Source organism: Ambystoma mexicanum, chromosome 1p, assembly GCF_040938575.1.
Source record: "Ambystoma mexicanum isolate Mex_15411 chromosome 1p, UKY_AmexF1_1, whole genome shotgun sequence".
Classification (NCBI taxonomy): Eukaryota; Metazoa; Chordata; class Amphibia; order Caudata; family Ambystomatidae; genus Ambystoma; species Ambystoma mexicanum.
In genome coordinates this window covers 533049498-533075101 of record NC_090921.1, presented here as the reverse complement: position 1 = coordinate 533075101, position 25604 = coordinate 533049498, and the positions used below count along the sequence as shown (strand labels likewise).

General features: G+C 44.0%; 1 protein-coding gene across 2 annotated transcripts in view; it reads right to left on the bottom strand.

The window, feature by feature from the left end:
• The window catches only part of MFSD12 (major facilitator superfamily domain containing 12), a 208519-nt gene extending 184405 nt beyond the window's left edge, over positions 1-24114 (bottom strand). Inside the window, exons 1-2 of one of the 2 annotated variants that reach the window (XM_069649442.1) lie at positions 23740-24114; positions 23228-23563 (exon numbers count right to left, since the gene is read on the bottom strand). In XM_069649442.1, the coding sequence (XP_069505543.1) occupies positions 23228-23492 (265 nt within the window). In that variant the 5' untranslated portion in view covers positions 23493-23563; positions 23740-24114. The remainder of the gene's footprint in view (positions 1-23227; positions 23564-23739) is intronic. The other variant, XM_069649443.1, reaches the window with a different exon arrangement.
• Positions 24115-25604: the final 1490 nt, after the last annotated feature.

Genomic DNA, 25604 nt, shown 5'->3' with positions numbered 1-25604 from the left:
ATTAAAAGAGGTACGTTTACTTCTTCTGATCATGCATTAATTATAGCAGTTTCTTCCTGTGGTACTACATGCACTGCTGGTCCAAACATATTCATTGAGCTGTGTGAGGGAAAGCAGGGGCACAAGGTCATTTGTGTCTGTTTGCCATTGTTTTGGGGGGGGGGAGTTATTTTACTCCTCATTTGAATTTGTTGGGAATATTTGCCTATTTTTAAAGGAGTAAAAGTTACCGATACACCCCTTATCTGTAGGGCCGACTATATAACCTTGAACTTAAGAAAGGTAACAAACATTTTGTGAACTGTTTTATACTCGGGGAAGGGAGCTCAAAGAAAGCTGCTAGCCGGAAGAAGTTCAGAACTTTAAGTTGAACACTGTTTCTTTTCACTTTGATATATCCACACATTGGTTAGTTGTAAGGGTAAGGATAGGTTTTGGACACCGACAGACTTTTAAGTTGAATTCTAGACTTTCCTTAGTTTTGTTCAGGTAGGCTAATCCCACCTCAGCATAGGGCAGGTTAGTCCTTCAACCATCCTCACATTTAACTTTAAGTCTGTTGTCTGTGTCTTACTTTGTGATGCATTCACACTTGGAAAACTGGAAAAAAGATATATAATCACAAACAAGAGGATAGCATTTTTAGTAATAGGTTATCTTTGTGTTTTAGTATTAACAAAAAGCTGTCAGAACAAGCATGTGGTGTAATACTTAAATATAAATCGAAAATATATTAACCATATAGTTAAGCTAGTAAAACTCTTGCCTCATACTCAAAAATGAGAAAGGAAAGATCTAAAATATCCTGTATATTTTTTTATTTTGAGCTTTGATTTTTTCTAAAGCTATATTAGATGTCTTTATGAGATTCTATAAGAAGTTATACGCATCAGAACATACTGAATCACAAATTAGCTTTAGACTATTTTTGATCAAATAAATCGAAGAATTTATAACGTCATACAGATTTGAGATGCTCATAGGGTCCTTTACATATAGATGAAACCTATAAAAAGGTATAAAAGATTTAAGTAGAGGTAAGGCTTAGGTCCAGATGGGGTTTCTATTGATTTATTTGTGCGCATTTTGCTTCCAACGTAGCCCAAAAACTAGCTGTATTGGTTAACAATTTTTCTGAAGTGGGTTAAAGGTCTGGATCATTCACAAAAACCCTTCATTTTTTCTGAAGTCTGGCAAGGTAGTGAACTTCTTAGGAATTATAGACCAATATCCCAGATTAATTCTGATTGTAAAGTGTTCATATTTTTGTATTTGATTTGTAATTTATATAGCGCTTTACACCCAAGCACTGAACAAAAACACTTACAGTACAACCAAATTAAAATAAGAGACTATACAAAATTTCAACTTAAGCCTGGACAAGGTAGATTTTAAGAGAAGAACAAAATAAAGAATGAGTAGTAATAGAACAAAGAGTGGAAGACAATTCCAGTGATCAGGGGCAGGTAATGAAAAGGAGTGGAACCGTGACTGGGCACAAGGAGGTCGAGGAACTGCTAGGACAAATTGAGCTGGAGTACGCAGGACCCAAGAGGGTACATAAAAAGACACAAGACATGAAAGGTGCAAGTCCATAAAAGGCTTTAAATACAATACAAAGAAAATTAAATTGAAGGCGTGAGTGAAAAGATAGCGACAGAGAAATAGAATCACAAGGAGAAAGCAAATATAGCAGACAAACCGAAGCATTAAAAACAGATTTGAGTGGAGCCAGACAAAAAACAGGAAGATCGAAGAGTAAAGTAGAGCAGTAAATTTAAACGTGAGAAAATTAAAGAACAAATCAGTTTACTGGCATTTAAACTTAAGAAAAGGACAAGCTTTCTGAATATTGAAGAGTTGATACCGACAGGAACGAGAATAATCAAGATATGATTAGAGAAAGTTAACTCAATATCAAGATAGAGATGAAAATTCTGAGCAGAAACAGCTAAAGGAAGAGAAGAAGGAAGAAAAGAAACAGAGAAAGTAGGAAATGGAGGAGAAAGTGTTAGCCAGGAAAAAGATAACAGTTTTAATAGTATTCAAGACAAAGTGATCAGACATCCGGGTTTTGTTGTGAAAATATAAGCAGACAGAACTGAATAATTTATGCCCATATTAATCAAATACGATCAGGTAGATTTTATAAAAAGAAGACATATCTAAGACTAGACTTTTTGTTGATTTGCCTCATGTTATAAAGAAAATGATATAAAAAATTGCATTGGATGCGGAAAAGTTTTTGATCGGGTGGAATGGGACTCTTATTTGAATTATTAAAGTACCATAGAGTTGGTAAGTACTTCTTATCGTTAGTCAAACTTCAATACTACAATGCAAAAATGTCAATTTTTACTAATGGCCATTTCTCGTCATTCTTTCCATTTCAGCACATAACAAGTCAAGGAAGCCCTTTGTCACCCTTCTCTTTGTCCTTTCTCTGAACAGCTGTTAGAACCTAGAAGAAATAAAGACATTCCTGGCATTGTGTGTAAGAAATATGCAGTTTAACCATACAGCATATGCAGATGGTATTAAAGTACTTCTGAAGAATACCAACTTTTCCAAACTATTACATACTATAATGAGGTTTTCTGAGGCCTCGAGCTATAAGTAAAATCGAGGCAAATCAGAAATGTTATCACATAATTCTCTTTGTCTAAAGCATGAACTGGAGACCTTTGGTCTGAAAGGGTGCTAGGAGTTTGGTAAATAACTAGGGATTTCCATAACATCCTCAAATACAGAAACGATTAAATGAAACCACTGCAAACCATATTGATAAAGCATTGCGATCAGTAGAGTCCTGGTCATCATCATATTTAACGCTTTGGGGGAGACTAGAATTCATTAACATGATGTTAGCTCTGGTAATACTAGATCACTTACAGATGCCCCCTATCCATCTTCCACCAATTCCATTTCAAAATTATTAATACAATTCTTTTAGATTTTCTTTGGGGTAATAAAAAGATAAGGAGAATCTCTCTCTAGGTAAATTCAGATGATTTTGAAGGATGGCCAAATTGGCTGATGGTGGAAAATTAATATCTCCTTTTGTTAATCATTCTAGATCTTTACATTCTAAAGCAGTTTATACAACTACATCTATTCTGAGAGAATTACTGTTTCTTCATGTGGATAGACTGTGAAAGCTCTTCTCCAAGGTGTAATAGAAATATAACCATCAACGGGCGATCTGTATTAAGGAAACCTTGGTTAAATAAATGCATTCCGTTTTTAATCAACTTCTTTCAGATGCCAATGTTATTTCATTTGATGAATTTAAAAATACATTCTCATTTTCCAATTCTGCTCTCAATCAATGTATTACATTAGTGAAGGCATGTATTGATGACTTAAATTCCTTTACAGAAAACCAATCATTTCCGGATTCTTCCAGACTTCACTATATGGAATACTCCCATCAATGTAAAGCTTCAAATGTCTACAAAATGTTAATAAAAACAGACCCGCTGAAATATGACATGGTCTTCGGAATGGCAATGGGAAATTGACTGTGGCAATGGTAGGTTTACTTGATCCTCTATTTAGATTAAAGTTAAATCAATCTCGCATCAGCAAATATAACACAAACTATGTTTTTTTATTTTTTATTCATAGAGCATTTTTAACTCTGTTGATTTGCTTAATGCTAAGATAGCAGATCATGGGAATTGCTGGTCTTGTCACTCGGCTACTGGTTCATCTAAGCACACATTTTTGAGTGCATATTTGTAAAGAAATGTTGGTCCTAAGTGTGGGACCATCAACGCATCTTTAATGTCACTATCCTTTTAAACTTCTCCAATATTTTAGCATTAAATTGACACTAATTATTCATCTATTTATTCTAATGGTGATCTGTATGGTAACTTCTAATTGGAAAGATCTTCAAAAGATTACAATAAAGGATTAGTGGACTAACATATGTGATATTCATAGAATGGAAAAATACATAGCTAATACACCTACACTCTATGATAACATGAAAAGAAAGGGCACTTATTGATTGATTTCTTATCTTGCTGTAATGATGTTCGGTCAATCTGATATTGAACCTTTAAAAGTCATACATGTCGAGCAAAGTGCTACGAGGCACTTTCTTGGCACTTACCAGGGCACACAAACCAGACGGACTGATGGGCAAAAAGTCAAGTTAATGAACCGATGCAATTCATCTTTAAGATGTGTTGCCAGTTAATGTTCACATTAAATATTTGTGCTTTGGTTTCTAGGAATCGCGTGAAGAACTGTACTTTTTAAAACCGCACTCCACCGTTATTTATTAATATGTAGTGTCCAGCCCAGGTGAAGTTAACCATCTGTAGAGATAAGGAAAGATGACATGTGCAAAATGTCGTAGGTCAGAGCAGTCCTACATTGCCACAGCCCAGGATGGGAATCGATTACTGGATTTCCCTGCAACTTCCTAGGATCTAGCTGGAGAGGGGTCTATCCCACCAGTGTTGCAAGAAAAGACCTGCTCACTCCTCCATCCTTCCCTACATGCCCACTCTCAATTAACACGTTGCCCAACATCTGTGAGCAGCTATAATCCCGATTAGGAGTTTGAAAATCACAGCTTGCTTGCATGCTTCACCATGTTCTGAGTTTCAAACAAATTCTGCCTGCTTTTGTGCAGTGGTAATTACCTTCACACAAAAGCATTACTGGTTGCGATATTACCGCCTCCAGCAATACAGTATTTGGAGTTCTATAGGACTCGGAACTGGGAGAACGACCTAGGGTCTGGTCTGCATGACTCAGAATCATGCTGGCCCTTTATGTTAAGCCATGCTTACTGCATGCAGTAACAGCGATTGCATTTGGTGGAGTTTCTAGAGGAAAAACGGCAATAATTGTAATAAGGTCTTAATTCAGAGGTTTTCGAAGCAAAATGAGAGAAAAGTCTATTCCTCAATTACTTTGGTAAGAGTGCATTTTTGGAAAGGACAAATGAAGGCAAATCTTTAAATTTTTTAGCCAAATGTAAAGAAGCATTCAATACAAGTGGCAGGAGAGGAAAACAGTATAATCTCCAATCCCACAATAACCCAAATGGCAGCATGGATTTAAGCATTACACCTCAGCCCCTCGCCCCAGCGGCATACACAAAAAGGACACACCAATGAGCAATGCTTCAAGTGAGATGCAAAATAAAGGGGCTACTCATGGAAGGGTGTGTTGCATAAAGAGTGCTGGGTCTGGTCCAAAGATGGAGCAGTCTGACCCAAACAAAATATGAGACCCTGCAGACTTGTATTCTGCTTCACTCGTCATGGTCCCAGATTTTGTTTGAATCCAATCTGCATATAAACACTTTATACAAATAAATCACTTTTCACTCAGCATATAATATGACGAATCCCAAGGTATTGTCACTGCTTCTGATGGGGGAGCCCCTTCCCTGGAGGCCATGGAGGTGAGGCCGCTACCAGATAGTCCGATAGACCCCTGCGGTGGTTCTCAGCAGGTGGATCTCATCGGAGGGGAATCCCCCTGTAGGAGCAGTGACGGATTTGGGAGAATGCAGGATCACTATAATATCCCCACCTCTCCTTTAAAGCCCTCCCTTCGACCCCTACCGTGTGCCCAAGTATTTCTGCAGTGCCACAGAACAGGATCAACTGAGACCAAGAAGATCCAAGTTATGTCATCTTAACCAGCCAAGTACTGTGACGAGGAGGAGGAGTGGGGGGAAAGGGAATATCTACCAGAGCCACACAGACCATTCTAGTGGTTCAAATCAGCCAATCAAACTAAGATTAGTTAAAATGATAGGGCGTGCAGAATGGTTATGCCTGCCCAGTAGGAACCATGACTCAGAGGATGCAGCAGGAAGAGAGGCAATTGGGGAAGCCGCTCGACGAGGAGGCTGCCGGCAAACTGACCCGAGGAGAAGGGAACCAGCAGCTTGGGCCCTGAAGGGGGCTCAAAACTCCATACCAGCCGGGACACGTGGGCAGACAGTCCTGCACTTGCAACAGTGAGGTGAAGACTGGAGGGCCACTGGTATCCACAAAACAAGCCTCCAAGGAAGAAACCGATGGCCAGTGCAGCAGAGAAGGGGACGCAAACACCAAAACGGGAAACCAAAAGCAGAGTCAAGACCGAAGAATGAAACACTGAGCAGGGTCCAAAGAAGAAGGACTGTCCGGGCCACTATCAGACTAAATTTCCGGGAGTCCCAAATGTTGGCAAAGCCTCCAGGAGGGAGGAGACACTGCCAAAGTAACATGAACACAGAGCTGACCGCTGCAGATGACAACAAAGCCCCAAAGCTGTCCTGAACCTCCAGAGACGTGAAAGCCACTGGGATAACACTGGTAACTATCGGAGGTTAGAGAGCAGGTATGCAGGTTCCCCAGACTGTGCCAGAGGTCCGTGGACGAGAAGGGGTTGAGACAGAAACCACATGAGAAGGGTCTTGGACCTTGGGGATACAAGAGCAACTGGCCTCCACAAAACTAGCTTCCAATGAAGAACCCTGTGGCCAGTGCAGCAGAGAGGGGATCCAAAACCAAGCGGGGTCCAAACAAAAGGACTGCCGTTATCAGACTGAATATTTGGTTGTCCCAAATGCTGGCGAAGCCTCCATGAAGGAGGCGACACTGCCAAAGGAACAGAGCCAACTGTTGTAGATGGCAACAAAGCCCCAACGCTGTCCTGAAACTCCAGAGACGCGAACGTCACTGGGAGAATGCCGGTACCTACCGGATGGTAGCCAACAGGTAGGTGGGTTCCCCAGACTGTGCTGGAGGTCTGGGGACGAGAAAGGGGTGGAGAAAGAAACCACATGAGAAGGGTCTGGGACCCTGGGGAGGAAAAATACATTCAAGATAGACGCCAATGTGAAAAAGGCAACATTTTGTATTACAAGTCTGGGACTCGCACCCAAGAAAAAGTGACAGCGAACACTATTACTTGTCAGGAGAGTGAACCAGGTAATGGAGTATGGGAAGAGGAAATACCAGGCCAGAATTGTGTATTATGTGTCTGGGATCTGCACCCAATCGAAGTAGAATGCACAAGGGAGCCAGGGACTCCACATGAAAGGAAGTTTTAAACCATGAAATGCAGACCTTGGCAGGAGAGTAAACCAAGGCTTTGGGTGGATGTGAAGAAAGAAGGAGAACGATGAGAATGATAATGTTCAGTTCCCCCACATGGCAGAACAGAGTGGACCAAAGAGGGTGTACTGAGAAGAGGGTCTGTGACCCACAACAGTTGAGAGGAAGATGAGAAAGAGCCAGGGACCCATGGCACGGCTTGGGGGAGAGAAACTGGCTAATCTTCCTTTTCTCAGTACCTGGGAGCCGGGACTGCTTACAAAGGGTGAGGGAGCCTCAAGACGCCTTGGAAAAGGTGTCCAGGCCATCCTTCCTGGTCGCCGGCATAGGAGTCAGGCCTGCCAAGTAACGATAAGGGCCTATCTTGACCATTGAAGACGCAGACACAATTCGGAATAATGTTAGAGAGACTCCGGGGAAAGGGAATTAACTCCTGGAGTCTTGTGGAACTTTTACTTGCTTTTCTACAACTTTTTGGAACATTTGTGTTGAACTACAAAGCTTGGCTGCAGGCAGACAGCCAAGAGACCGTTCCCTTTTCACCTGATGTTGAGTTTAGCTTGTGAGGGCTAGATTAGGATTTGGACACAGGGTGGCGAAATTTACTTTGGACATTCTAACAAGGGAAACCCCTCTTAGTGTTAGGGTTAGTTAGGATTTCCTCGAACTACCCCACCCCATTTCTGTTATTATTAAAAGTCTTTGCCAATCAACATGCCACCTCTGTGTCAGAGTCTTACTCCTACTCACTGATCGTTTATTGTGTTGGTGTAGATCACCCGATTTTGTAAATTAAACCACCTAAGCAGAAGACGATGGGCGTTTCTGGCTGCTTTGAATAAAATCAAAGAGCATTTTGGGAACACAAAAATGTCAACCGATTTTTATTTATGCCCAGTAGGTTTGCAATTGTGATTCAGGCATGCAACCCATGTGTGCTTATAATGTACGGCACACAAGGCTTAGTGCTCATTTAATTTGTCACAACACTAGCCCCAACAGAAAAAGCCAACCAGGAGCTTATATGCTCAGTTAAACAGCCTCAGTTTACAGAGGATTGGGGTGTTCTGCTTGAGCATAGGCCGAGGTCCAATTTCTGCAAATGCATTTATTTCACAGATTGTATATTGCAGAGAATTGACAAGCACTGCTCATTAGTGAGAGCAGTTCAGGTGCAATTTCTGGAGACTGCACCCTCCCGATGAGATATCCTAAACCTTATTCATGATTTACAGTTTTTTTTGCAGTGCATTAAGTGGGAGGTGGATTCGAAGGGGGGCTTAATTAACGGGGCATGGCCTAAGTGTGGAGTGGGGGGGCTCGAAATTGCTTGGCAGTGGGAGTGGCGCCCCCAGACCTTTTTGTAGGGGTGGCTGACGAGGTCACTTGTGGTGGCACATTCATTGACACTAAGAGGTGCAGGTGGGCCAGTAAAGGGGGGGGGTGCGTTTTAAGAATGTTCGCTGTGGCCCCCTTAGCAGTGCCCCTGGAGCCAAGCCGGAGAGATGGAGTGCACTGCTATAATCCCTTTTGGTGTCCCTCTCTCCTTTTGTTTCTTAACCACAGACTCCAGCGCACACCAGCAGGATGCCTGCTGGGGTCGGAGCCTGTGATTAAGAAACAAAAAGGAGAGTAACGTGCCCCAAAAGCAATAACAGTGCGCCCAGTCTCTACTTTTATTTTTTCAGGAGAGGGTCAACCCCCCCTTAGGGGGCCCTTTACCTCCACATAGCCACGTGGTTAAAGGGATGTCGGTGGGGTTGGCACCTCGGATTAAGAAACCAGAGGATATGCGGGTGAACTTTTGGTGCTCCTGTCTTTCCTTTTTTTCTTACCAGAAGCGCCAACCCCAGCATGCAGCCCTTTAACCATGCGGCTCTGTCGAGTGAAAGGGCTGCCTAATGGGGCTGGCGTGTCTAGGGCTAGTCGGGGGTGGGGCGGCAGCAGAGCCCGGACTCAGGAGTACTTTTTTTTGAGAATGCCAAGGCTCCGTCCCAGCGAACCCCATCCCAATTAAAGCCCAGGCTTTTCCGTAGTCTACAACTCGTGAAAGGGTTCATGGTGCAGCGCAAGACATAGCTCGTTGGCATGGCAATAAAGTGATGACTTTGACGTTGATGGAGATTATGCGATATGTCATATGGACACCTGCCTCCCCAAACGCTGCTTTCCGCAGTCTGCTCACTTCCCTGTTTTGAAGTGGACAGCTGCTGTGCAGTTGAATCTTTGCATGGATTTCCTGATTCTAAGAAAAGATGAACGCAGCCAAAGCAGAAGCCATGGGTGGGGACATTCAGACGTGACTAAACCAAGAAGAGGAAGTGGGCATGTTTTGAATCGCAGCCGGTGTCAGAACAGTCAGATTTGTTGCAACTTTCTCCATTGCAATGTCTGGGAGCGTCAACGCCTTAGCACACCCTGACAAAAGGTGGCCGAAGGGCAAAGAAAGAAGTGTTAACTGGAGCTGAACATGCGCACATCTGGTAGCGGAGAAACTGAAATGAACTAAAAGGTCCAGTGTTCCCAATGACATGCTGAAAGGGCGGTCAGAATCACAGCGTCAGTCGCCTAGAAATGCCCCGGCCTCATGAAAACAGCAGAAGAGCCCAGAAAGGACAATTGGTGCACGAAAAAGAGAAAATAGGATTAGGATGTTTAAGCAGACACGGAAAAGTTATAGAATCCAGAATGTACTGCCAGAAAAGGAACCTACATTGTCATAGTTGGGGCTCATATCCCAAAGCCAAGCAACTGACTGGATGCCACCACCTACACTCCTCTCCCCCATCCTTTAAAGGTGAAAAACTATCATTATGGTAACCTCATCTTCTGCGGCAGCAGTATATAATTGGGCAACAGCCCCTCTGGCAAGTGCGGCGTTATTGCTTCGCGCTAAGGCGATTAATGCTCCCTGTCCAGGTAAACATCAGAAGGAAAACAAAAAAAAAATAAACACGCCACGAGACCTGGTTCCTTTCATTTTCCTAGCATAGAAAAAGGGACACATGCTTTATTTCTGTTTGGCCTGACAAATTGCATTAATATAATACATCATAGCGGAGACCGGCTTCTGAGCGCGTGACCGCCATGCTCCGATTGGTCTTGTTGCCAAGACGAACGTGTTTGGACCCGAGCTATCCACCCCGCCCAATCATGCCCATATAGGGAAGAAGGGAAGGGGGTGGCATGGGGATCGGGGCTTGCGGATGCACACCCAAAGACTGAACATTGAAGTTACGATGGTCGAACGCGGGTAAATTCTCCAAAAAAGTGAAGTAGGTACCCTGAAATCTCTCTACAGCCATTACCATGTGCCTGAGCCGGTTAATGTCGCCCGCGTCAACAGCATTGTATCCGTCCCCAAATATTAGTGGCTACCAGCGTATGCTGCTTAGCCTTTCATCCTTCCGAGGTCGAGCAATTAAGAACCATTCTAAAATGGAGTAATAGGAACATATGTTATTACTGTGCTTAGAAGATGGGAGGAGCTTGACTGGAAACGCTATGTAAGAATACAATATTATCATCACATTGGGCTAACAAGGTCCCAGAAGCAAGGTTAATTACAACGCTCGCACAACCTGTGGATCAGCACCAAAATACAGGATATTCCCTTAGATCCTTTGTTTTCAAGGCGAATAGTCAAGAACCGGGCCTAGAAAATACCCTGGATTAGCAGATAGTACTATCCTGCAAGATTATGGCTGTGGCCAGGGGAGTCGATTTATGAATTTCAGGAGGGGAGGGGGGCCCCAAATACAGGAAGTGACATCACTGGCAGTTATAGGATGACAAATTTGCATGTAGTCGCCAACTTGGTGCAACGGCGCGCAGGGGGGTTTTGAGGCGCGCGCAGCGCAGAACAGTGAAAACATTGGCTAGCATGTACTGCATATACTAAAGTAAAGTAAGGAGATTTAAGCCTTCGAGTTGCATTCCAGTAGGCCATCACTGCCCCTACTCCACCCCTCTATAATCATCCAGGTTGTAGTAGCCCTCAAAAGGCAGCGCAACACAACTAGGATGGGTGAACGAAATGCAGTCCCATCCTGTGAATGTGTCAAACGTCAGAGCAAAGACTGTGCGTGTGCCTCCTACCTTGGAGCAGAATCTCACTAATTTGGTGCAAATCTCACAAGTGGGAGCATGGGAATCCCCTGCGTGTGTGTGGGCTGCAGACCCCTGATCACATGCTCACTTCTTCAGTGTGAAACTCTGGCCAAGGCTCTTTGGACAAGCATTCAGGATGGGTCTCACACCTATAAAGAGTGTGCTATATTGAGTGGGCACCTCACTCCTTGGAACATAGTATCACCTGTTGCTGGTAATCTCACAATTGGACGTACAGTTTCACTCTTGGTCATCTCAGTGGCCCCATGCATATTAATGGAGTCAGTCTCCCATCTGGGAAGACAATTATATTTCTGTTAAAACACTCTGAATTGTCACTCCAATTTTCTCGATCTATAGATCCATACCATATTCATTCAATGTGTGAGCAGGGGTGATAACTTGTGTCTGAGAGAGCTCATTCTTTCATTCAGGAGAGATAAAGGGTTAAACAAACCCTGTACGTGGGATCAGGGTTATTTTGCCCCATGTCCCCTACAGAAAGAGTGAGCAGGTTTTAAGACCCTGCTGATTCTGCTATCCGACAGGCTCATGGTGCACAGATGTAGAAGTATACCCAACCCAAAACGATTTTTAGAAATTGAGGGACAGATGCAAAGCAAGAGCCTCTTGCTTTACATCTGTCCCACAATTTCTAAACATAGTTTTTCCCCGGCTTTTATCCGGGCCGCCAGAGAGAGACACAGTATGGATGGAACAAAGGGCCATACTGCGTCTCTTCTCTCTGGCCCGGGAGGGGGGTGCTCAGCCCCAACTTCATTCTGCCGGGGCGGGGGGGCCAGGCCCCACAGCCCCCCCCGTACTCGGTGCCCCTGGCTGTGGCAGGGCCGCAGGCCACCCCATATTCTCCACCAACAGGCAAGGCTCTAAGTCAGTACTGTGGTGTGTGGCAGTGGCAGAGCTGGAATGCAGCCCATCTCCTGAACTAGCAGACAATGCTGTGAGGCAGGACTGTGGTGTGTGTGGCAGAGCTGGAATGCAGCTTATCTCCTGAACTAGCATACGATGCTGCGAGGCGGGACGGTGATGTGTGGCAGTGGCAGAGCTGGAATGCAGCCTATCTCCTGAACTAGCAGACGATGCTGCGAGGCGGGACTGTGATGTGTGGCAGTGGCAGAGCTGGAATGCAGCCTACCTCCTGAACTAGCAGACGATGCTGCAGGGCAGGAGTGTGGCAGTGACAGAGGTTGTGGTCGAGTGCTCTCCTGAGCTAGCAGATGATGCTGTGAGGCGCGACTGTGGCGTGTGGCAGTGGCAGAGCTGGAATGCAGCCTATCTCCTGAACTAATTTAATTTCCCTGATGCAAACTCTCAATGTTCGAATCAATCGCTAGTCTCTTGTCAAAACGTGTGTACTTTGTTGACTGCAGTGCCCAGGTTTTACTTCTTTGTTTAATTAGACAATTTGTTATTAGGACTGCAGTTCCTGGAATATTGCCTGCGCCTTCCTTCCGTCTGTATGCGCTGCTTCGGTGCCATCACTTCGTGCCCCACAACTCAGGGTCAGAGCTCTCCTTCCTTCTTTCAGATGTTGGACATTTTGGGGCTAGGATTACAATACTCAGAATTCCGTGTCTGCTTTCCTTATCTAGGGACACTTTGCATGTTGGGAAATATAGTCAAATTACCAGTCAGGTTTTACCTGGGTCTCTTTTCCATTTGACCTAGTCGGGACACCATGAGGGAACGAGACAGTGCGGGGAGAGAGACGCCGGAGAAGGCACCAGTGTTCAAGGACCAGCAGGAAGGTCCCGGAGGAAGCGGGCTCCCGAAGTCATTCTCCTTCAAGAACAAAGGTAACGGGGAGAACGGGAAGCGTGCGAGGCCCCAAAGGGGAGTCATTATACTGCACAAGCAACCAGTCTTAGTAGAAGATATGAAACAGAGTTAACTAAAAACCAATGAACTCTAAATGTTCTGAAAGAAGAGGAAGCATTATTGAAAGATGAGATAATAGCCTGGGAAAAGGGGCAACCAAGTCGATATTCTATATAAGGAGAATATAACACCAAAGAGAAAGCAAAATATGAGCAAGAGTTAGAGGCAATTGAGACACATAGGCGATCAAGTAGTCCAAGACACGCTGAACTGTAATTACCCAGGAGGGAAAGCCTGGTACTGTCACCACTCGACTTGCAAACTTCCAATGTTAGTGACTTCACTAGTTTCTCACACCACTTGTTCTCTATGTACATTAGTCACACCTCTCCAGCTCTTGCACGGCCACCCACAGACCTCCTCGTGAGGGTTCGGGGGAGGGTCACCAGCATCCCATATGCTTCTGGCCATCTCCTGGATTCTCTGTCTGCTGACTTCCTGCTATGAGGTTCAGGTCCCAGAAACCATCCAACAAACATGGCTCCCTGGTAGGTTCCAGTGCAACCAAAGTCAGAGAAGTTCCTGCCGACAGCACTCTTGGACAGCTCTCCTCCAGGATTCAACACCTAATCTATTGGTATTGTCTATTCCAGGTCGCAACAGCTTCTCCTGCTATGCTGCATTTTTTCCCCCTTCTCATACCACATTGGTGGTGGTCCCATGACCTTTCTCACTGACATTTTGGTCTCGGTCTCCTAATGCCTCATGATTCTGGACTCAAGTCACTTGGTCTATGCAGTGACATCATTTGGGGGTCGCCGACAACCAATGTCTCCTATGCTACCCCCCAAAAAAAAAAATGAAACAACGTCTTTTTGTATATTCTCTTTTTTTAATGTAAGCTGCTGGGCTGTGGCCAACGCCATAAGGCTCTTTATGTTTGGAGTGGCTGGCCTTGTTCAGGATGCTCTTAAAAAAAAAAAAAATACAAAAAAGAAAAAAGAAAAAGAAAAGAGAAAAAAAAGGGGGTGGGGGAGTTCCACAAGTCTAACACTTTCAGCAGTGACCCTAAGTAAGAAATAATAGGAATAACAAATAGTTTGTCTTTCTGGAATTATATAGAATAATTGCTAGACCCATTAAAGGTTTATTTCAGGCACTGTTCAGGGGGCGAGTCACTGACTTAGTCTGTTCTTAAAACACCCCAACTCAGCCTTTCATCCTTCTAAGGTCAATAAATTATTACAAACACAGGTTGGGTGATATTGTATGCATATTTGTTTTATATAAAGCACGTAAACGTAAGTGCTATATAATAACAGAACATTATTTTTTGGCCTTGGACGTCTGCTTGCATTCACAGTAATTTGGTAGTATGGGCCTATAAACACTGATCTTAACGATACATATTGTGATTCGCTCTTGTATGAAATGTATATCGCATTATAGTGATATCGCAACCATATTTTTCGTAGTATACTTGGGAACAATGTGTTGCCACTTCCGGTTTGGTCAAGGGGTGAAAGGTCGTGTTCTGGGTTCCCGTGATGCCACGGGATGGGGGTCAAATGGCATCACTTCCTATGATGACATCAGAGGCCAAAGGATGTGTGATGTCACTTCCGCTACCATTGGCATTTTGGTGAAATGGCGTCCCTGGGTCCAGGTGCAGGGTGAGTAAAAACCTGAGGCTGCCTTGCCCTTTTTATTTGGGCTGGTCAGAAGTCAATGTTTTCTTTCTCCTGGTTTACTGGCTTAAGATAATTATAAAATCCATTCCTACTTCTTAGCTTACATCATGAATATCCGGTAACAATTCTAAACTCTAATAAATAGGAGACCATACTTATGGATGGTTAAACAGACAGATATACATTTAGGTTACCACATTTAGTCTTGAGGAGATGGTAACTTTCTTATCTTCTGCTTTACAATGGCGTTTCTTCTTAACCAGGCCCTGGGTATATATAGAGCAACTGATAATACATTTGGATGATCACAGAGTACAATGGCCTCGAAGGTCGAGTAGATAACGCAGATTAAAAACAGAGTTCTCGAGTGTCTCCTTCTCAAATAGTGTACAGAGGGCAGATCAGCAAAAGTGAACTTCCGTTTCAATTGTGTTCTTGAAGTGTGGACATTTATCAGACTGCTTGTTGTTCAAACGGCATGTAAAAACTGCCAGCGGGAGAGTACGCAGCCTGAATTTCAAGTACAATGAGCGCACGTATCTGGGGCTTAGGAGGTCTAAACAAAATTCATAACCAATATACACTTTGTATTACCAATATTTATGCGACTGTAGGAACATTTCTATTGTTCTTTTGCAGCTCCTTTTTTATTAAAGATGGTTTAATCCATAATTCAAAACTAAAAGGAAGATAGCAGCACTCTATGGGGCTCATTATAGGTTTGACGGTGTAGTAAAAAAGCAGCGGCAATTTCGTTACCGCCACTTGTCCCGCACTGCGAAACTGCACGTTTGCCGATGGGTGGCCTGATTTACCTTCAGTCAAGAGCTGCAGATAAGTCAGGCACCCCATCAGCAAAAACTGCTGGTTATTACCAGTGCCAGTAATACTGGACATACACCCATGGAGTCCGATGGACTGTTGAAGCCTGGAGTAGAGCTGACAACGGACTCCATGGAATGATGAATTACTTCAGTTGCCAGCACCAGTAAAATGCCAGAAATTCCAGCAGATCGGGTGCTGGTAACGGTAATACCATTTGGTGGTATCTCACCGGATTTACCGGCAAGATACCACCAAACATAATGAGGCCCTATGTGTTGGAATCAAATTAATGAAGCTCCACGCTCCACCCCCTTGATTTAATAGGTGTTACACAGACATTCTATATTCCAAAAGCAGTGGTTATGACCATATTCTGATCCAGAGCATTAAGGGTTTCTGGGAAGCCAGGCTGTCAATATGATCCAGGTTGAGTTCAGCAAATAAAGTTATAACAACGTTATAACGGCATTACTGTTAGGTAATAATGGTGTTTTTTAAGACTGTATTTCCTGAAACATTTAAGGTTTTACAGTTACATCCTACCCATAGTTCTGCCCCACGTAATGCCGCTGAGCTAGGCAGGGCTTCACGGACCTTTAATACTGGGCTAAATGCAAAACCTAAATGAGTTTTTTTATTGAATTGCAGTAGTATATCTTTTTAAAGTAGAGCTGGCTTTCTCGATCTGATCATCCCAGCTGCCATTGCCCTTGAACCACAACCCAAGATAGGCAAAAACGTAAACTTGACCACACCGTTTAACATTTACTTGGCAGTGTATGTGCTTTGTCTTGAAAGGTTAAAATACCATAGCTTCAGTTTTATTATAATTGATTGAAAAGCCAGTGTCATGACAGTATTTGGCAAATGGATCTAGCCATTCGCTTGATCCTGCAGGGGTCGATGATAAAGCCACATCATTGGCATACATTAATATTAAGCACTCTTCAGTCCACATCTTTGGAGCATCTCTGGGGACAGATAAGAGAGCATCTGTAACTCATTTGTAAATAGACAGAAAAGGGTGGGAGCCAGGACGCAACCATGTCGGACTCCCTCTTCTGGACCACAAATGTTGCTGTCACTTCCTCGTAGGCTCCATCTAACCACTGCTTTTATTGTTGGTGTACAGTGGAATAATAGCATTCAACAGTAAACTGGGCAGGCCCATGTGGATGTATGTGATTTAGAATACCAAAATTTCGAAGACAAAAATCTTGCATTCTAAATTTTCGTATTCAAAATAATTACCCCACTACTAAATGGGCTTTCAACACCCAGCTCGCCCCACCCGCTTACTTACCTTTTGGCGCCACAACTCGTTGTGTGCTGCCGAGATCCTGCAGCACCAGTTCCCTTCACTTCCGTGGATGGGAACCAGTGCTGTGGGGTCCTTTTATTTTTACAAAACATTTTTGTTTTGGATGTGGAGGGTGGGGGAGGGGGGGACAACCCTGAAACCCCCGATTCCATTATAGCGAACAAGGGTAAGGGGGATGCCCCTGCAGCCCCCACTTCGCTTGTTTGCTATAAAGAAACCGAATAGTTGAAATGTTCGTCATTTTCGGCTGTACGTACCTTTGGTACAGCCGAAATCTGAACATTTCTACCATTCGGTTTTTTATTTACGATATTTTGAGTCATTACCAGCCCATGTTGGTCAATACTTCCCGGAGCTTGCCACGTGGTATACCATCAAACGCTGTATGCAAGTCAGTGAAGACAGTGTACAGATTGATTTTGAGTAGCTTCACGTATTTTTGAATGATCAGGTATAACCTTAATCATTGGTCCATGGTACCGACTCATGGGCAAAACCCTGCTTGTAGGTGGTGGATAGATCCTTTGCTCTCTATCTATGTTTTCAAGAGCTCCGATACTATCCTCGCATAGATTTTCTCCCAGCATCCAACATCGAGATTGGGCGAAAAGTTGCTGGGTTTGCACAACATCCCCTTTTTAATATATTGACACTAATTCAGCCTCTGTCCATGTGTGATTGACAGTCTTTGATGCTAGGGCTGAATTAAATAAGCATTTGAGAAGGCGGCCCAAATTGATGGTTTCTTCTTGCAGAGGTGCAAGGGTACTTTATTGAGCCCTGGAATTTGTGTATGCTTTAGAGCCTCTATCAGGGTTACTACTTATTCTAGGGTTAATGAAAGTGATGCTGTGCGAGTGCCTTGTATGATCGTAGAGTGATTTTACCTAGCCATAGTGGTCTTGTTTCCTCTTAGAGGTGTTACAAATGGCCATTCTATCTTTGCGGGGCAATGTTGCCTTGCCATATCAAATTGTCTGGTGTGCCACTTTAGCCGGAGAAATCGTGGTCATTAGTGGCCACTAGAAGTTGTCTCAATTTTTTGCTATTATGGTCTGATTTTCTTTTTATATGAGATTTTTGTAAGCGATCTTCGCTTTATAGATCTCTGATCTTCCATAGGGATAAATGTTTTTAAGAGCGTGTACCAGATGTTTTGGCCACTTTGGCTTAATTGTCAAACCAGACTGCACTCTTTCTTGCCGTTCGTTCCACTGTTCTGGCTGGTCTAGTTGCCGTTCTTGCCACGGTTCTGGCTGGTCTAGGTGCCGTTCTTGCCACGGTTCTGGCTGGTCTAGGTGCCGTTCTTGCCACGGTTCTGGCTGGTCTAGTTGTCCTATCTGCAATTTTAAATAAAATACGTTCATAGGTCTCCAGAATTTCGTAGTTACAAGCAGCACTTTCTGGGAGTATCTCCTCCAATAACAGTAGGAGGTCAACATATATAAAGGGCGAGAGATCTCCTTTTTCAATTTGAGCCCACTTAATCACTTGCTTAGAGTGACCCTCAATGCAGAGGAGTATTGTTCTTAGTTTGTTTGAATCACAGATGGTGCTATGCTTTGAGTGAGCCAGAGATAATCTAAGCAAGCAATAGCCACTCTCCTTTCTTTTGGGATTGTGAATTCAACTTTTTTCACACATTTTAGTTTCTATTAGAACACTGTCAATCTGACTCTTAAAGTTGCCCAAAACAAAAGTGGGTCTGGCAGAGCAGTCACCTACTACTCTACCATTGCAAGCTCTAAACCCCAATGAGAACTACATTCATGCACTTTGAAGAGTGCTTTCATGTTGTCTTTTGGCATATTCCCACAACATGTATTTTATCGTCCCGATAGGCCACCTATAACTTCCAGTGGTTCAAATTGCAGATTCATATTTCCAAGTACTCTACTCAGCCCTCAGAAAAATGTGGTCAGGAAAAACATGCAAAGCCATCAATATGACAAAATCTTAGTGAGAAGAAAAGCCATAGTAATAAGCCTAATAAAAAAGGCAAAAAAAAAGCAACATGGAAGTGGACTTAATGAATGCATATAAGGCGAGAAATGATTTTCGAAAGTGGCTGAGACAGCACTGAATCTCCCTGTACCAAAAAGACGCAGAGGAGATGCTAAAGAAATTAGGAAGCAAAAACACAGGAGACTTTTGGTCCCTTATCAAACAATCAGGGGTGCACCGCACCCTACGCCGTCGCAGGCAAATTGCGTGAGCGAAGAAGCGTGGGTGGCACATTTCTCAGTCCTATTTCAAGAGCCGGACGAAAAAAAGGCAGGTGAGGAAACAGCACAACATCAGGAATGGCACAACTTCTCTGATGAGGATGACATCAAAGGCATCATAAGGAAACTAAAAACCTCGCACGCACTAGGCCCAGATGGCATTTCCAACATAGACCTTAAATCCTTCTCGGAAGAGTGGGCGCCGTTCATCAGCAAAGTTTTTGAAAACTTTGCCACAACTAAAACAGTGCCGGTATCATGGACGTCATCGGTGGTAGTACCCATCTTTAAAAAGGGGAGTAGAACTGATCCGGCAAATTACAGACCGATAGCGCTCCTGAACTGTATAGGCAAAGTTTTTGGTATGCTTCTACTCAAGATTTTCCAAGCCTGGTTAAAGTCTGCTCCATTGCACAATCCCTTTCAAGTTGGCTTCCAAAAAAATGCGGGTGCATCATCAACATCATGATTCTCAGCCTTCTGAAAAGCAAAGCGCTAGAGAGATCATCCAATATCTATCTAGCCTTTATTGACCTCACCCTGGCTTTCGACAAGGTGAATCGAGCTTTACTATGGCACAAACTCGAAGCAGCAAATTGTCCGAAAAACATCTTGGCCCCGATAAGAGCACTCTATTCTAACACATCGATGAGAGTAAAATTAAATGGTAAGGGCCTGCTATCGACTAGTATTCCAATCACGAGGGGCGTGAAACAGGGATGCCCTCTAGCGCCAGCTTTGTTCACGGCATTCATCAGAGACTACAAAGAATCAACGGAATTGATCAGGGCTTTCCCGCCAAAGGTTGGGTCAGCACAAGACCCTAGAATCCTTTACGTGGACGACATTACCCTTATCGATCAGACTCCAATAGGTCTCAAACGCCAAATGACTAATCTGGTCGAGTACATCAACAAAAACAAACTTCTAATCAACATTGAAAAAACGAAAATAGTGATTTTGGGCAAAAAGAAAAAGTGTGAAACATCATCATCATGGTCGTTGGACAATATGCAGGTGGGAGTGGTCCCAAAATTCAAATATCTGGGGGTCATGCTGGACAACACCAAACAGGAGACAAGCATGAAAACTTTATCTGGTCCAAAGTTCGTACAATGACCACACAGGCAAGGACAATAAGTTTGGGCGTTTCTCGCTGCTACGAGTATTAAAATACTACAAGGCAAAGGTCATCCCGTGCCTGACATATGGAGTTGAAGCCATGCCTCTGCTGCCGGTAAAAATTTGGCCCAAAGATTGAAGCCTTATTTTTTTATTTTTTTTGGGAGGGCGTCGTTGTCGGTTTCAAACTCTACTTCACTACCAGCAATAAGAAAAGATCTGGGATTGATCTCATTAAAAGCCGTAGTGGAAAACAACACTTTGCCCCTATGGACAATACCAAATTCTCATACCAGAATCACCAACCCTATACAATTTGATGGCGATGGAAACCAAAGCAGGCAACTCCAAAACTCTGACAATATGGGTGGACAAAAAGAAGGCTCAACTAACTTCTGTCGCTTGCACGCAAGAGGAGCTGTTGACCAACCCTCTTAGAGTAAAGAGAAAACTGGAGGAACTAGACTGGATTGCTACCTTAGAGATGGTTGAAGAGAACAAACTTTTAAACCATCTACCTTCCTCTACAGAGAAAATACAACGATCCGGCCGAAACTTACAAAAAATTCCCTAGTAAGCCTCTGAGACAGCTCTTTATGAAAGCGAGGCTAAATTTGTTGCCAACCAACGAAATTTTGTTCATCAGAGGAAACAGTCCTTCAAATTTATGTAGACTATGCAAAGAGGAAAAGGCGATAGAAACGATTAGACATCTATTAACTTCCTGCACGGCGCTGCGAACCCTGAGAAAGGCCTATAGTCAACTGTTCTGAAAGGCCTCAATCTTGCGGGAAGAGGAGACTTGGTGGAAACGGCTAATTAGCGGACAAAAAACATCCTGGGCAATTGCCACTGCAAAGATTTTGCAACAGGCTTTCATCTCTTGATAGAACAAAGTAAAGAAGAAAAAGTGAAAAGCTAAGCCACACAAGTGCTCCTCTCTACGGCTCCCATGACGAAAACTGAAGAAATAGATTTTGACAATTTTGTTAAAACCAATGAATTTTTGGTAAATACAATATAAAATAAAATAAAAAAATATGACAAACGAGTTAGAATTTAGGCAACCACTCCATCAGCTGATCAGGTTTTCCTTCAGGTGCAGTCTTGCTAGACACATTTGTTGGTTGGTCATATGTATTAAATAATACTAATTTTATGCCACGCATTACTTGTCCTAACCCTGCCTCTGTTGTTGCTGATCGGGAGGATACCTCAGGGGCAACATGCTCGCCTTGGAAGCAAGACGACGTGGAGCAACACAGGTTCGATCCCCTGTCCGTGCTTAGAAACCTCTGGGCATTAAGCGTGTTATAAATACCCAATCATATGATATCTCTTGCCCGCTGGCCAATATAGCATATTCTACCTGATGGCTTATTCCCAAATCACGCCCAATTGCCATTCTTGCAAATCCGATCCATGCCATTATTGCTCTTCAAGTGGTAGCCTAGCCATGTGGGTCTTCCTGGACAGTAGACATGAGAAGAAAAAAAGTGCTTCAAATGCAAACAAACCCTCATAGAAATCCCTTAAAATGGTTATGAATGTTTGCGCAGTAACCCCATACTTTGTCTTAAATGGGAAATATGTCACAGTGAGCAAATGGGTTGCGGGAAAGTTTTGGTTTGGTGGAAGATATTGAAGGCAAGGGAGAAAGCAAGCAAGCAAGCATGTGTACACTTGTCACATGTAGGCACTGTTGAAGGCCAGCTCAAGTGACAAAGAAGGGTTAAGAAGCGTTATAACCCTGTGCAATGATGAGTCAGGTTGCACATGGCAGATTATGCGTTCGCACATTTTTAAACCATGTTTAAGTATTTTGATCACACACACATACACAGCAAATACAAGTCATAGAAACCCAGTGAGCTAAAAATGCGTAATCATAACGGAGGTCAGTAGCATATCCCAACTTACTGCTATCTATTCAGAATTGTCTCATTTTGTTTTATATGGCACCAACATGCTGGGTGTGGTTGGGCTGACAGCACAAAAGCGGAAAAACAGCAACTTGCACACAGCCGCAGAAACCAGAGCAAGCAGTAAGTAAATCTCAGGATCTATATTAAACCCCATTGATCTGATCCCTATAATGCCCAGTGCCATAGAGCCGATTGTGGAGGTTGCCCTGCGGAACTGCTCAGGCAAAGGTGGACTTGGATACATTCCAAAGTGAGTGCTACCCCAGTTGTCTGCTGCCCAGTTAATCCTTCCATTATTCCAGTTTCCTTTTGGGCAGGCCTCATAATTTCCATTGGACACTAGCACTAGTCTAGTTATCATTGACGCTTGGAAAGTAAGAAATGGTGTGATGTGTGCACGTGGAGAACTGAGGGGGAGCAGTGACTTCTATTGCCAGGCTAGAAGCTTGCAACTTGAAAGTTATACTCCTGCTTTTGGGTTTCTTGCAGTGCAGTGAAGACAAGACTCCTCCAAAGACTGGGCTAGTCTTTTCTGGCAATCTTCTGCTAACACCTCTCCCTCACTTTGCTGCAGTCACCTCCCTGCATAAAAGCAGTGGGTGAATCACAAAAGTCTACATAAGTGCATGCTAAGGCTTAGTGACTCTCTGGTGACATCATGATACAACACACACATAGATAGCATCGCGTGACCGGAGGTCTCTAGAAAAATGGCGCCTGGCAACACGCAACCAAAGATCACTGAACAACTACCAGCTGGCATATGGTGGAACATGATACATTCATTAACAGCCTTAACTCACTCACAAAGTGAAATCTCATAACTTAAGCCCATAAAAGCCCATCTAGCTTGAATAAGGCCATGTCACAGGGATACTACTTTTCCAGTCCTGAGCTTTCGTGGGGGCTGTGATCTTGGTTACTTCAAGTAACCAAACTGGACTCATCACACCTGATACCAACAATTGGTCAGTTGGATTTCCCCAAGGATTGGAAAAGTGGTGTCCTACACATCATAGGGCCATTGGCCCATGCTAAATGTGAACTAAACATGATGGGCAAGGGATAACTATCAGGAAATGAGTGAACTTACCGACAAGGTGCCAAGACTTGCGGCGGCTGTACCAGCGGCAACCGGCTGAATGGTCCGATTCATAGCCCACAATCGGGGTGCAGATCCCATCAGCCAACTGCCCAATGAGGAGCAATATCCCGGCGTAGGTAGTGTTGAATCCCAACACCGAATGATAATAAACTAGAAAATAGGTGAACCACATGGAGGCACAAAGGTCATTCAAGAAGTGCCCAATAGAGTAACTCAACCGCTGCCGCAAGGGCATCCAGTCCTGGTCCGCCATGGTCCAATATAGGCTCTCACAGAAATTGCTTGGTCAACTTTCTTCAAGTTACGAAACACAATTGCACGTTCCTGTTTTCGGGAGAATAGCGAAGGGCAAAAATGTAAAACAAAGAAATTAAAACACACTATCAAATCATTTTCCAGCATATTTTTTTTATTTTGCATAACATAACTTGCATATAGAGTGCTTCTCGAAACGAAAAAAATGTAAAAATAAGGCTCAGCAACATGTACTTTAGAAATACCTTTAGGAAAAGTCATGGAATCCTGGGCGAACGATGGGGATAGTGGTGTATCCCAAATGCACACTCCGTCGTTACATCCCTGAAATTCCTGTGGAAAGAAGCAGGCTGGGTGCCTTTGGCGCACCAGTAGACAGTCAGACGAGCTGAGACGTTTCCTCTCCCTGCCCCCATGCGACTTCATCCCTCGGAGCTCGTAGCCTCAGGAGCCCGCAACGACTGCATGCCATGAGTCTTCGCTTAGTAGTTTACTAAGCCGCCGCTCTCACTCAGTACATCAACACAAATGCAGAACAGTGGCGGTGGTAAGACTGATAGCTCGGCCGTCCAATCGTGACTGAGGCAGTGTCACCAGGAAACCAATGAGGAGAGAAAAGGGGCGTGCCCAGGACGTCTGTGTACATGTGGTTTAGCTTTCCCATTCACTCATTTCCTGCTATTTGGGGATAGGCTGTTCTTTTCCCAGATGTCGTCACTTTCGGTCTCGTGATCTCTGATGTGTAATCCTTGACTAAAGTCAATCAAAAGCACGAACTATGTATGTTGTTCACTGGATTTAGGCCATTCTGGCTTGAAAAGCATGCAGTTCCGGGATAAAATACTCCAGGCAGTCCCGGGATAATATACTTAAGGAGTGAGGAGGTCGGGTTTCCAGCCATCCCATGGTGCATCTGTGTTGCTCGTAAAGCAGAAAGTACAACTGATTATTGCTCAACATTCCTACTGGGATTATCAGAAAATCACATATCACAGGGCACCACTTTTCAAGTCTTGGGCTTTCAGTATTAAATAAATCACACCAAAAAGATGCTTAAATGTAATTTGTTAAATTCAACTTAGCCAAACATACAACTCAAATAATTTAACCAAAAGCATAGACCTAGTAAAGTGTTGTTCATTTGACATGGAATCACATTGTTCTCAACCTGTATTGATACTACAAGGTAAGTGAAATCTGTGTGGGGGGGGGGGGGTGCTGCCATTGAAGTCAATGGGAACGAATGCTCTGTTTACTTACTGGTAACCTTCATTACTCCCCGTCCTACTCTTCCTCGTCACAGTACTTGCCTCCGAGGCCCCGCCTCCATTCTAGGAACCCCTTTTCTTTTCTTCTGAGGTATAATACATCCGTCTTACCCAGGATCCCCAGTTATCAATTTCCAAGCCGGAGCATTGGGCCCAATGAGGGTCACAGAGGGTCGTCAGTACTGTGACGAGGAAGAGTAGGGCTAGGAGTAATGAAGATTATGGACAAGTAATCAGTGCATTTCCTCCACGCCCCCAGCCACATAGGAGGCCACGCGAACCAGAAGGGGGAAACAACGGCAGAGCCGGGACCCACCAACATCAGAGCACCCCGAGGGCAAGCACCAGCCCCACCAGACTGCAAACCGGGCCCCAACGAACACCAGGTCCCGGAAGGGCATTAAAAGGGACTCCCTCGGAAACCCTCCACCAGAAGCAGCGGCAGACCAAACAAAGAAGTGCAAAAATTGGCTCTCACAGATCCAACCGACCAGCCAGCCTCACAGAGAGGGGAAAAAAGGTGCCTGACCTAGGGAGCCATGAATGCAGGAAACCAATGGGCCCAAGGCAACCCAGGGAAGGACCAGGAACTGAAAAACCAAACCCCCACAAGAATCAGAAAAACATGCCTTGAGGAAGGGAGGAGCACCCCACGACAATACGTAACCCGGAGACCCAGAGGCACCAACCAGATGCCAACCAGAACCATGAGGAGAAGCGTATGCAGAGGCTCCACCAGGAACCCACTATCAGTAGGAAAACAGTGCAATGTTCTTCTCACTTCACCACTAAAACTCAGGACATTCTATCCTCTGTCTTCTCCTTTCCCTCTACCTCTCTCT